General features: G+C 57.0%; 1 protein-coding gene across 1 annotated transcript in view; it reads left to right on the forward strand.

Moving 5' to 3' along the window:
• CFAP65 (cilia and flagella associated protein 65) overlaps positions 1-12,391 on the forward strand; it is a 43,483-nt gene extending 31,092 nt beyond the window's left edge. Inside the window, exons 26-37 of the mRNA XM_061147975.1 lie at positions 174-281; positions 1,881-1,925; positions 2,160-2,362; positions 2,835-2,963; positions 3,483-3,980; positions 4,663-4,800; positions 4,914-5,042; positions 5,249-5,405; positions 5,999-6,544; positions 9,034-9,146; positions 10,532-10,597; positions 12,262-12,391. Coding sequence (XP_061003958.1) covers positions 174-281; positions 1,881-1,925; positions 2,160-2,362; positions 2,835-2,963; positions 3,483-3,980; positions 4,663-4,800; positions 4,914-5,042; positions 5,249-5,405; positions 5,999-6,544; positions 9,034-9,146; positions 10,532-10,597; positions 12,262-12,391 — 2,262 coding nt within the window. The remainder of the gene's footprint in view (positions 1-173; positions 282-1,880; positions 1,926-2,159; positions 2,363-2,834; positions 2,964-3,482; positions 3,981-4,662; positions 4,801-4,913; positions 5,043-5,248; positions 5,406-5,998; positions 6,545-9,033; positions 9,147-10,531; positions 10,598-12,261) is intronic.
• Positions 12,392-13,137: the final 746 nt, after the last annotated feature.

The raw sequence follows: 13,137 nt of genomic DNA on the forward strand, positions 1-13,137 counted from the left end.
CAGCTCCCAATCTTGGGTGGGGGGGGGGCGGTGCAGTGGTCTCTGAGATCCCCAGATCCGCCCCAAGGCCTCTCTTCCAAGGGCCAACCTCTGGAAAAGTGAGGGGCCCACAGCACAGGCCCAGGCCAAGGCCCTCCAGACCTGGTCTTCTCTCTTCTTTTCCTGAGCCACAGGTGTACCAACAGGAACACCTGAGGCAGTACCGTAAGGAACTGCAGGAGTGGAAGGACGAGAAACTGCGGCAGGAAGTGGAGTTCACCATCACAGATAGGAAAGTGAAGGTGAGGAGGGCAGAGTGGGCTCTGAAGACCACAGAGCCTTCTGGTTAGCCCTGCCAGAGGGGACAGAGGTGGTGATCCAAGGTGGTCCTAAAAGCTGACCAGCTTGACATAAAAGATTAGATTTCTTTTATTAGACTAAGCATAGCCCCTCCCAAGAAACTGTGGATACAGAAAGCTGGTTGACCATTCCCTGCTTCGTGTAGACTATTTAATGAGTGGCTACTGGGTGCTGGCCACTGGGGATCCAGCGGGAAACAGGCAGAGCTTGCCTTCTGGTGGAAGGGAAGGTGGCATAGTGTTTTCAGGTGGAGGCTCTGGAAACAAGTGTCTGGCTTAATTTTCCAGCTTTGATGGATCTTAGCCAAGTTATTTAACCTCTTTAGTTCTCTCAACTATATAATGGGAGTCATATGACATCTGAGATTGGCTTCAAGATAGTCTAGATGAGAAGACTGCCATGAACTGCTAATTGTTGAAGCTGGGTTGGCGGTAATGGAGAACTCTTTGTAGCATTCTCAGCACTTCTGTATACTTTTTAATAATATGTATTTTTAGTTATTTATTGGGCTGCACCTGGTCTTAGTTCTGGCACACGAGATCTTTGATCTCCCTTGTGGCACGTGGGATATTTACTTGTGGCATTTGGGGTCTAGTTCCCAGACCAGGTATTGAACCCGGGCCCTCTGCATTGAGACCATGAAGTCTTAGTCACTGGACCACCAGGAAAGTCCATTTGTGTGTACCTTTGAAATTTTCCATGTTAAGAAGGTTTAAAAAGGGAATTCCCTGGTGGACGCGTGGTTAGGATTCTGGGCTTTCGCTGCCATGGGCCAGGTTCAGTCCCTGGTTGGGGAAGTGAGATCCCCCAACCGGTGAGATCCTTTGTGCAGGGTGGCCAAAAACAAACAAACAGAAAAGGTTAAAAAGAAAAGTTTTATAACTTTTAAAACACAAATAAATAATCCACTTTGTGGCATTGGTGGGAGGATTAAATGAGTCGATGCTTGTAGATTACCTACAACAGTGCCTGGTACCCAGAAAGGCTTCACTCAATATGGGCTAATATTAGTATTTATGCAGGGGGACTGGGGATAAATGAGTCAACATGTCCACCTTGCTTCCTCCTCCCCATGGTGGCACTCTTGCACCTTGATCGCCCCTGTGTCTTCCACACTGAACCCTCAGGGAGGCACTGCTCCCCTCTGAGGCTCTGGCCCAGCTCTGAAGGCAAATCATGTTTTGAGGGCTATGGGAGAAGGGATTTCTGAATTAAGGCTTAATATGGGAGGCTGTTTCCTCATCCCACTAAACCAGAGTGTTCCTGGGCACCAGGGACAAGTGATGTTGGAGCAGCCTGCACTGTTTGGTGGCATCTCCTTTCCTTCCCTTTAGCGAGGTAGCCAGATTTTCATTGTCTGTAGGCCGCACTTCCCTGGGGAATGTTCTGGAAGAGGGTGTGGCTGGGAGTTGTGCAGGACCAAGAGGGCAGCAGGTGGTGGCGCTGACTTCAGGCCCTCTGTGGGTTGGCAGGAAGGGTAGGACTAGGGGAATCCCTCTAGGCCTCTTGCATCCTAAGCAAGGGTCTCTTTGCTTCCACAGAAAAGGGCATATTGTACAGCTTGTGAGCCTGCGAGAAAGTACAAGGTGAGGACAAACCCAGGCCCATCTTCTTGGGATGTCTTGAAAGGATCCTTGCTTGCTCCCCAGAGATACCTCCAACCCCCAGTCCAGCCTCCTGGAAGGGAGGGATGAAAGTAGCGATGGGTGGGGATGAAATGCCAGAGGTGTCACCAAAGGCCTGGTTGGGGGACTAAGCACCCATCAGTGATGGGAGTACAGTCCCCAGCTCCTATTATCCGTGCCTCCTCTTTCCCAAAGACACTGCCCCCCATCAAGAACCAGCAGGATCTCAACCGGCCGACCAGCTGGAACCTCAAGATGGTGAAGGAGGAGACATGCTGGCCATGCCCCCAGCCGCCTTCACCAGGCATGCTCTGCCTAGGCCTCACTGCCCATGCCCATGCCACCGATGACTTCCTGGCCAGCTACTTCTCCGACTTCCCCCGCCACTTCTTGCACTGGTGAACTCTCAGGGAGGAAGGGAGGGGTCTCCTTTCTCTGCTCTCTGCATCGCCCCTTCCCCACACACACCAGAACAGGGGCTACCCAGATCTAACCCTTGCTGAGGGCTTGGAGCACATGCAGCCATCAGCAGGACTACTGGTGCCCTGCTGGGCCCAAGATGCCCCCATTACTGTCAGGCCCTTACAAGGAGGGGCAGAGAGCCAGAGCCCCCGGGGGAACACACCTAGGCCTCCCTGCCTCCCCTCCTCCCTTCCCTTTCCACCTTGGAGCATCTCCAAGTCCTGTGCTGACTCTGAGAGTTGAACTTAATTCCCAAAACGCAGCAGCACTATTTTTGGGTTAAGACTAGAGGCTGCTGCAAGCTCACATATGTCCTCATGACCGGGCAGCCACCATCACTGCTCGTGCCCCTGACCCCAGCATGGTGGCTTGCCCAGGCCACTCATAATGCTATGGCCTGCCCCCCAGGGAGCTGCCAAAGAGGATGTGCCCCAAGGTGGCGTCGGAGGTTGGTGAGGAAGAATCCCCTGACAACTGGGCCTCTGTCTCCAAGCAGGAGAAACAGCTTCTGATTGACTGCCTCTCCGCCATCATCAGGTGAGCACCCTCCCCAAAACCCTCACCCCTCTGTCTCCCTTGTGAGTTCAGCCAACTCTGGGTCCACCCAAAGCCCCACATGTCCCAGCCCTTCCTTTCCTAAAAGATAGAACTTCACAAGATCCTTCCACGGGTTGCTCCAGGCTCTCCTGGAGGGTGACCTGGCTGGAGGGATCCTCAGGGCTGGGTCCCAAGGTACTCAGGGTTGCAGCTGGTAGATGGGGTCTGGAGCTAGGTCACTGTTTTCCAAGGCTCCTGCCCTCATCTGGGTACCTCTGACCTCCTGGCTCTTCCACTATCATATAATGATCGCCTTTAAGAATCCAAGGGGGAGGGGGACCAGAGATGTCCTTTTCTAAAGAAGGAACGGCGGGAAGAGCAACTGATCAGCCCCCCACCAGCACCTGTTTGTGGCCACAGTAGTCAAGAACCACCCCTCGGGGAACCCTGAAACCAGAATCCCCCACAGAGGGCTGCAAGGCCTCTCAGTGAGGACCTTCTCCTCCTCTGCCCACCCAGGGGCTTGCTGGAAGACAAGCTCTTCCATGAGGCTGTGGGCCAAAACCTGGTGGAACAAATGCCTTACTTCTGCCAGTTCTGGAATGAGCAGTCGGCCAGGTTCATGGCCCACAACAGCAGCCTGCATGTGGTACCAGCCTTGTCTCAGTCCTCCAAGAGCTCGGAGTTCAGCAAAGACGAAGAGGAGGAGGAGGAGGACAAACGGAGGCTGGGGAGTAAGGAGGGGGAAGAAGAGGAGGAGAAGGAGGAAGAAGAAGAGGAGGAGCTGGAGGAGGAGGAAGAGGAGGAGGAGGAGGAGACGGAAGAGGAGGAGGAGATGGGCAAGGAGGAGCTACGGGAGCAGGAGGGGGAAGACAAGGGGGAGAAGCTGCCCTGGACAGAGATGAAGCCCTTGCTGCAGCCCACATCCCAGGAGTCCCTGAAATGGCAGTGGCAGCAGCAGATGAAGGCCTTACTGAAGGAGAGGCAAGAGCAGGATGAGAAGGAGGCCATCAGCCGGTGAGCAGCCAGGCCCAGGAGAGGGTTTGGAGGGAGGGCTGAGTGCAGAAGGGTCCTAGGAGGCAGTGGTGTGCTGGGTCTCTAACTGTGTCAGCTTCTCTTTCCAACTCCGCGTTCATTGACAGCGCTGCTGGAAGCTTAAGGCCTCAGGGGCGCTATGTACAGAATGGCGATCTGAGCTTTAATTTTTCTTCTCCGAGAGCAGACTATTAACATCTACCATCACACCACTTGCAGCAGGGTGATTATAGTCGTCAAAGTCACTTAAGTGACTTTCTAGAGCCAGGAGCAAAGTACCAAGTCTTCTTGCACTGCCGTTTCCTGGGGCTGCTCTGTGGCTTTCTGTCCACGGTGTGATTCCCTAGGAGCTCCTTCTGTGCGGTCTCATGGCTCAGAACCTTTCCCCAGCCCTGGTCCTGGGATGGGAACCCGGATTGTCTGAGTTCGAATCCCTCTCCGGTACCAAGAGCATGACGTTGAGCACCTTGGTCTCTTTGAGTCATGGTTTGAACGTCTGTAAAACTGGGACAAGAATGTTTCATAGTGTTGGGAGGGCGGGGAGTTAAGTGAGAATCCACCTAAAGCTCGCGGCAAACGGTACAGCACAGAGGAGGCCAGCGGAGAAGCCCAACCCAAGTCGGTGGCGGCGCTGACCTCGGCGCACCCGCCTCCCTCCGCGCAGGCTCCCGGCTTTCGCTATCCTGCAGGAGGCGCTGCTGGAGAACATAATCCAGAACATCCTGGTGGAGGCAAGCCGCGGGGAGGTGGTGCTCACCTCGCGACCACGCATCATCGCCCTGCCGCCGCTCAGCGTTCCCAGGTGGGGGCTCCGGGGCCAGCGGCCGCTGGAGGGCGTGAGGGGCGGCAGGGGAGGACAAGGGCGCCAGGAAGCTTCTCCTCCACTCCCCCTACCTGGGGCTTTCTGTCTTCCAGGATTCTGAGTCCCGAGTTGCTGCCGGCAGCGGTCCCGGGGCCGCAGCAAGCGGAGATGCCCGGCTCGTTTGAACCGCCCCCCACCGACTGTTTGCAGACGCAAGCGCCCACCCCCTCCGACTTGCATCTGTAGATTCCTCCCGGCCTTTTCTCCATCACCCCTCAGTAAAGCAGCTAGCTCCCCCCCAACACACACACACATCTGCTTTCACTTTATTTCCTCGTAAGCGACAAGAACTCGCGCGCAGTCTGAGAGGCACAGACGGTGGAAGCGGCCAAGGTGGACCGCACTGACTCGGAGCTGGGAGGTTGAGTCTCTCCTTTCCACTCGGCAGCTGGGCGAGACTTCTGCGGTCTGGCCAGTGGAGGGCGCTCCGGGTGGTTTCTGGCCGGCTTTTACCCCAGCAGAGCCGGGTGGCCTGGTCTGCACAGCAGGTGGCCGCGGAGCAAAAGGGGCCATCCCTTCCCTTTCCCTGCCGCACCTGCTCCGAGGTTCGGCCCTTCCACTGCTAGCTTTTACTCAGCATCTGCCGGACTCCCGGGACTCTGCGGAGGTTGACAGGAAGGGAAATCGAGGCACGTCGAGGAAGGTCAAGAATTTGACGCTGGGACGGGGTCGGAGCGCATCGCTAGGCCGCGGGCCACAGACCCTATTAAATATGAATCCGAATCCCCCAGGCCAGGGGATGCCCCAGTTTCCCTAGGACACCCAGCCTCCCGCTCCCCCTAACCTCCGCCTGGTAGCCTCTGTCCACGGCTCCTCCCCACACCCTCCCCGAGGCAGGTGGGTGGAAAAGTGACATCTGGTGTTGTTCCAGAGGCGCCCAGGTCCCCGACACCCCCCTCCACCCCCACCGCCAAGGCCTCGGAGGAGCTCCAGCCCCGAAGCCTGGGCGGGGGTGGGGAGAGGGGTGAGGGGGCGCTCCGCCTCCTCTGAGTCAATATTTGCCCCGAGCAAACGGGCGCCCGGACAGGTGTGAGTGTGTGTGTGTGTGTGTGTGTGCGCGCGCGCGCGCGTGTGTGTCTCTAGGGGCGGGGACTGGGTAGGCCGTATAAAGCGCGCTGAGCCGGGGCTCCCGCACAAGCTCCGCGGCGTGCGCTGGGGACCAAGCCAAGCTGGGCCGGGCCGGGTGGAGGGTGGCCAGGAAGGGAGGGGCGGGCCAGGTGCGCACCTGCAGTGGCCGCCGCGGCCGCCGACGTGTCAGCCGCAGATGCGCGCAGGTGAGGGCGGCGGCCATCGAGCGCGGGACAGCCCGGCGCTAGCCGAAGACCAGGACCAGGAGACCGCCGAGGGCCACAGCCAGGCCCCGGACGCCCCGCTCCCGCCCCGCGACGAGCCCCTCGCACAAACCGGACCTGAGCGTTTTGTTCGTTCGGCTCGCGTGAGGCAGGGGCGGCCTCTCAGCACCCGCCCGGGGACCCGGGCCGATCGCCACGCAGGCACCTGTCGCCGCCGCCGCCGTACGGGTCGGAGAGGCTGTGCGCCGCTCCCCGGGGACATCCGGCTCCCATCCGGCTCCGCCCGCCCTGCCCTGTCCTGCCCGCGGCTCAAGGGCTGCCCGCTTCGATTTCGGATAACGCGGGCGGGCCGAGCCAGCTCCGCCGGGTGGCGTAGGGGGTCCGGGGGCCAGGTTAGGCGTTCTTCGGAGGTGGAAACCCGGGTTTCTAGTCTGGCTCTGTCCCAGCGACTTCTGTAGTCTTGGGCAAGTCATTTCCCGGCTTCTCCTCGGATTTTCCCACTTGCACAAGGAGAGGGAGGTTAGTCTGGCCTCTCGTGTGGGGCCCACCAGTCCCCATTTTCTGGTTTCTGGCCTTTTAGCAATGATTTTGAGCCCCTTGGCCTGCGAAGTTGGAGGCTCGCAGGGGTTGGAGCAACAGCTATGAGGTGTGGAAAATCTGGGTCTGGGGAGCTAGAGTCACATTGAATCAAGTTCAGTTCCTCCTCATCTCTTTGGTGCTGACATCCTGAGGGTTCACTCCCTGCCATCTCCTTGGCCCATCTTGCAGTCTCCCCATCTCTGAACAGATTGCCTGAGAAGGACAAACACAGGGTCTGGTAGCCCTTGCCTGCTGGGGGTGCCAGGCCCTGCAGTTGACCTCCTCTCCTAGACTTCATAATCCCAAGGTCTCTTGTTTCAGTCAGCTGAGGGTGGGGTGGGTCTAAGTGGCCCTCAGATTAGGTGGGAGTTCATGGGTCATTAGCTACAACCCAAACCTAGGACAGGCCGCCCCCTTTTCAGTGACTAAGAGTGTTAAGATCTGACTGGAGAGAGAAAGATTGCGCTAAACCCCCCACCCCCTGCTTGGAGAACCTAGAACTCAGGCCTGGGGTCAGTTGAGTCCCCGTCCTTGTTTCCCAGTGTCTTCCCATTCCCCCAGAACTGATGTCGATGCTAAGTCAGCCCCAGAGAGAGGGCCTAGTTGTAGGTCAGGGGTGGAAGGAAGGTTCCTTGGACAACAGTAAGGAGCTCCCCAGTTTCTCCTAAAGGTGAGGAGACATCATGAGGAGGGACTGTACCCCCACACATCTAGGCCGAGGAAGCCCCCAGGGGGATGGGAATGAGGGTCAGGAGTCGCTGGTCCCTTCCCACTCCAATTTGGAGGTTCCTGGGGGTGCTGGCTTTCCCCCTCTACCTTCCCTCCACTTCACTGCCACCCCTCACCCAGCTACCCGCAGGTTCCACAGGATCTGCTGAGTCTTGGCACAGAGAAAGGGAGGGGGAGGGGATGAGATGGCTCTGACAGATCCCAGGCAGGGCTGGGGAGAGGGCGGACTGCAGGCTGGATCTACGTGCAGCAACCCTTGGGCAAGAGGGTGGGGGGAGGCCCATGCATGGGTCCTGGGCTGGGTGTGTGCAGCTCCCATCCTGGCCTCCCTGACCAGGCTTCTGTCCTGGGCCCAGCCCTCTGCTCCTTGCCTGGCATTGATTGATCTGCCTGTCAGGGGCCTGGTCTGGCCCTGGCACATCTTCCCTGTCTTTGTGGGCATCCTCTCCCCTTCCCCAATCATGGAAGTGGCTCAGAGCACTGCCCCCCTCCCTGGGATTCCAGACCCTAGGGCTGCAAGACAGAAAGGTCTCCCCTTGGAATGAACCCCGCCCCCCCCCCCAACTTATAGTGTTTCATCAGTGGACTGGGGTCTGCCCCTGTGACAGAGAGCCACTGTCTCTTCCCCTGCTTCCAGGGAGGGGGGACGGTGTCCGCAGACTTCCACCTCCCCATCCCCCCAAGACCCGCATTTCCTGGATGTGGCCGGGATTTGGCCTCTCCTCCCGGTCCCTCCTCCCCTGCCGACCCAGGGGTGGAGTCTCCAGGCGCCAGGCAGGCCTGCAGGTGCTGGGCTTGGGGAGGGGGGTGCTTAGCAGCTGGTGTTCGAAGCAAGGGGGGGCACCCCCTCCCCCTTCCTGCGCAAAGCCGGAGCCTGCTTCCTGTCATCCCTGTCAGCACCCTGGGCGGGGGAAGGGACAGGTAATGGAGGAAGTGGAAAAAAGGAAAGAGCACTTGGAGTGCGGCTGTAGAGGGAACAGGGAAATCACCGATAAGAAAGGGAGAGGAGAGAAGGATGTGCAAGAAGAGATGGGGGAATCCAAGCAGGAGCACCGAGGGACAGACCGTGGGTGCAGCCCAGCGGGCATGGAAGATTTCAGAGTCCAGAGAGGCTGTATCCACCACCACCCCCAACCCCAGACTTGAGAAAGTGAGAGCTGGAGAGAGGCCAGAGACACAAAGAGGCAATGTGAGATAACAAGGGATGTACACTCCAGAGAGATGGAGGTATTTGAAGATGTTGGGTCAGAGGTCAGGGTAACCAGGGATGGAAGCTACTGTGTGTGTGTGTGTGTGTGTGTGTGTGTGTAGGAAGGGGAGCTGTATGAAAACAGCCTCCATCCCAAGCCACATCTTCGGGATGGGGAAATGCTACCCACAGCAAAGGAGAAAGAGGTGGCTTCTACCTGAGTTGCAACTGTGATCCAGGATTGGAAGGGGAGGTGACACTCCTATCTCCTGGGCACCCGTAATGCCCCAGTAAAGGGCAGAAGGTGAAGAAGGGCAAAGCTCAGGCCACAGTGAGGAGTGAGGGGTGTGGATCTGACTTCATCTCTTCCCCTTTCTCTCTCAGCCACTGCTGGATAGACAGCTGCAGCAGCTGCCCCTGGCCCCACTGCCCACGTGTGGATTCTACCCAGCCTTGGAACTTCTGGGTGTGGAGGCCACCCAGGGTCTGTGTGAAGTGTGGGGACCGGGGAGTGGAGGCACTGGGTTGGGGAGGGTGGTGTTGTACACAAGCGCTAATCCCCAATCGGGCCAAGGCAGAACCAGAGCCTCACTGACCTTCTCGGAGATTAGTCCCCATGACAACAGTGGCAACTCGCCCCCTCATTCTGGCTAGGCCAGGTGTGTGTGTAAAGGGTGGGGGATGGGGGGGCAGGCAGAGGCTAGGGGAGGAGGGAAGGGAGTCTTCCTGAGGCATCACAGGATCACAGGAGTAAGGGTTGGGTGGCCCCTCCAGGGTCAGCATATAGCTTAGTTTTCAGGTACAAACCTGTGGCCCCAAAAAGGGGAATGACCCGCCCAAGACCACATACGGAGCCAGGAAAAACACTGAGACCACAAGTCAGGTCTCTGGTTCCATCTGGAGAGCAGAGGACTGAGCAAAACAAAAGAAATAGGGATACCCTCCCCACCTCCCCCCCACTGAGCTCATCATTAGAGTGGTTCTAATGGGGTGAAGCAGGAAGGCTCCCCATTCTGAGAGCCAGGCTGCTTTCCACAGGGCATGTATTGGATGGGGGGGGGGGCATATATGGGATGGGAAGGGGGGATGCAGCTAGACTCGATGCCCTGACTCCTCCCCACAACCCAGCCCAGCCCCAGGAGCAGGGGGCACGGATGGGGAGCCATAGGAGGACAGCAAAGCCAGTTGTAACCACAGCCACCACAACAGTAACAGTGAACATTTATTTGATACAGGTCAGTGCTGGGTTTTACATGCATTTAAATCTTCACAACAATTTTAAAGGGAAAATTTGAGAAGTACAAGTTCATCCAGCCTATTAGCAGGGGAGCTTGGATTTGAACCCAAGACGCAGCCCACACACTTAACCCTTCAGTGTCTGTATGATCGTGACTGGGTGACTCTGATGACCGTGGAGTGGGTGGTGTGCACAATGAAGGTCCACGAGGCACTCAGCACAGTGGCTGAAACACGGTACATTTGACTAAATAGTTAAGGAATAAAGGAGCGAACAAACATCTGCCCGTAAATGAACATGACTGTTGAGGTGTTTGTTGAGCCTAAGAGAGACTGTTCACAAGGGACGCATGTGGGATCCGTCTGTGTGAATGTGAGCACGTGTGTGCCCTCTCCCTTCAAGTCCTGCAGTTCTGCTTCTGGGTGAGTGGGTGGCGGTGAAAGCTGCTTCCCACCTCCCTGGATGGGGCCAGTTCTCCCATCCCTCCGAGGGGCAGAGAAGAGGCGCTCTGCTGATAAAGGGACCGGACGAGGAGTCTGTGAGGGCAGGGCTCTCACCCCTTCCAGACCCACCTCTTTCAGGCCCAGCTGTCAGACCCAGCCTGAGCTGCGCTAGTCTCTCACCCATGTTATCTCTGTCTCCCAGGAGACTAGCCCTCACAGCCCCGGGGAAGGTGCTCACTGCCTGTTCCCTGCTCCCTCCCGATCTTGGGTGGGGGTGGGGAGTGGAGGAGCAGTGCTGCAAAGGAGGGGCTGGCGACAGGACAGGGTGGGGGAAGGCACCCTTCACAGAATTTGCATCTGCAGTCACCAAAGCCCTGGCTGATTTGCCAGTGAAATGAAGGAAAGGGGTAGGAGCCGGCAGACGCGAGGACATTGGCCATCGAGCAGGGGCCCTCTAAGCCGCCCAGCAGTACTGTGAAGTTGGGCTGTTCCAGGGATGGGGCCCTACGTGAGGAGGGCGTCACTTCTCCTGGGATGGAGACCTCCGTGAGAGTCCAGGGGTGCATTTGAGGGTTTCTTCATCAGGTTGAGATTTCCCCGTATGGGATGGGCATCTGAGTGGGATCCAGGGCCTCACTGAGGATACAGGACTGAGTCTTAGGGCTTCTCTGTGGGATATTAGGATGCTTCTGAGATGAGTGCTTTAGTAGAATCATGGAGAGGAGGAATCCTGAGGATTTCTCTGTGGGACCAAAGGTCCCTATATGAGATGAAGCACTGGATAGGGTGGCAAGTTCTCTTTGGGTAATGAGATCCCAATGAGATCTTGAGGTCTCCTGGATGTGTAGCCCTGAGGACACTTTCTTTTTTTTTTGTCCGCCTAACTCCCTCCCCCACCCCTTCCCGTGAGAGGCTGTGGATGTGGAGGAGGTAGGGGTGATGGTGCTGAGCTGGCAAACAAAGCCACCTGTGCATCCATCCTTCAGGAAGCCCTGAGCACAACTGATCTGGGAAAACAAACAGGACCAGCTGCTGGGGGGGGGGGGGGTGTGCGGTAGGGGGCTAGGAGGGGAGTGGGTGGAGGAGGCTCGGGAGGCTGGAGGTGGATCAGCTGGTGGAGAAAGGAAGCAGGAAGGGGGTCCCAAGTACCGGAAAGGGACAGGGATCCCAGAGCCCCATTCTAGCACACTGGGCAGGGCTGCCCGACAACCCCTTTTCCTCAGGGGCTCATTCTTCTCTTTCTTGATGATTATGAGGACCACCAGAACCAGAGAGAGGTCTGGAGGGACGTGAGGAGCCTGAGAGAGGTCTAGAGATCCTGGCAAATGGCTATGGGTGGTGTTGGTAGCTGTGCCCATTTCTGAGAAAGCCAGTGAGGACAGGTAGAACTAAAAGCCACTGACTATAGTATATGGGTGGTGGGACCCACTGAGGCAGAGGAAGGAAGAGGCCAGCTAGTGCCTCAGCCTCACAGCTGCTTTAGTGCAGAGCCAAGATCAGATTTTAGGACTCGGAGAGAAGCCATGACGATTCTCACACACAGGTCTCCATCTCAAATTCCAGCTGGAATTCTAACTTGGATCTCAACTGTGTTATCTCCCCCCAAGCCTTTGAAAACACACACACACACACATTTGAAAACACACACACACCCATCTCCTGTGGAATATGGTGATCCCAACTTGGGTCTCAACTGTGTTCTCTCCCCCCAAGTCTTTGAAAACACACACACACACACACCACCCATCTCCTGTGGAATATGGTGATCCCACCGACACCTGGACTGGAAATTGCCCTCCCAGCCCCAGCTCCCGAAAACACAATGACTGTCCTCGGACAAACACCTCCGCAGCCTCGGGACTAGCACTCACCAGCCGCGTCACTGACCAGCGCAGACGCACAGCCTGACGCACTCGTCTCCGGCGCCTGCAGCGCCTCCAGGCCTCAGCCTCCCATCAACTCCCACTTCCATTGCCCGCGCTGCTCCCGCCTTTGCGCTGGCGTTCCACCCGGCACGGCCCGCGCGCCCCCCCTGGTGGCCGAGTCCAGACTTGCTGGATAGAGACAGGGGAGGAACAGAGAATGTGTCACCGCTGCCACAGCCCCACTTGTGAAACCGAGACCAAGTGCTTGGACACGAAGAGTCTAGGACTGTTTCTTGCCTCCTTCGATACTTTGCGTTTCCCCTTTTCTTGGCTTCGAAAAAGTATACCCTATTTGACCACATCCCCTCTAGCACAGGGAGTCAGGGCTGGTCATGCTTCTGACCCCACCTGCAATCAAATTGGGGTTGTCCTGCTCTGATTCCAAAATTTCCAAGCTGGACTTTACTCCCTGTGTTTTAGGGCCTCGTACTTTTGGCCTTCACCTTCACACACATCGGGATCCTGGATAGCAGTTTCTCAACAGTGAAGAGAGAGACTCAAGGGAGACCCCAATACCCCCATGCTGGCTCTCAGCATGCCAGAATTTCAAGGCTGGGGAGGTTGGCAGGATGGGCAAACCATCACCCCCTATTCATGGCAGCATTTCCTCTACACAACTTTCCCTAGGGACCTTTGGCCCAACCTGACCACCCTGTCCACTCATTTGAGACATTTTATTGAGCAACTTCCATGTGTCTTGCACTGTGCTGGGATGGAGAAAAACAACTGAAAACAAGAGTGACACAGCCCCTGCCCCTTTACACTCTAGTACAAAAGGAAACACTCCATACAGCCATACACAAAAGATAAAAAAGACAACTTTACAGAATAGTAAATGCTATAAAGAAAATTGGGTGATGTGAAGGACAGTAAATGTCAGAAA

The sequence above is a fragment of the Dama dama genome, chromosome 8, assembly GCF_033118175.1.
Source record: "Dama dama isolate Ldn47 chromosome 8, ASM3311817v1, whole genome shotgun sequence".
NCBI classification, from domain to species: domain Eukaryota; kingdom Metazoa; phylum Chordata; class Mammalia; order Artiodactyla; family Cervidae; genus Dama; species Dama dama.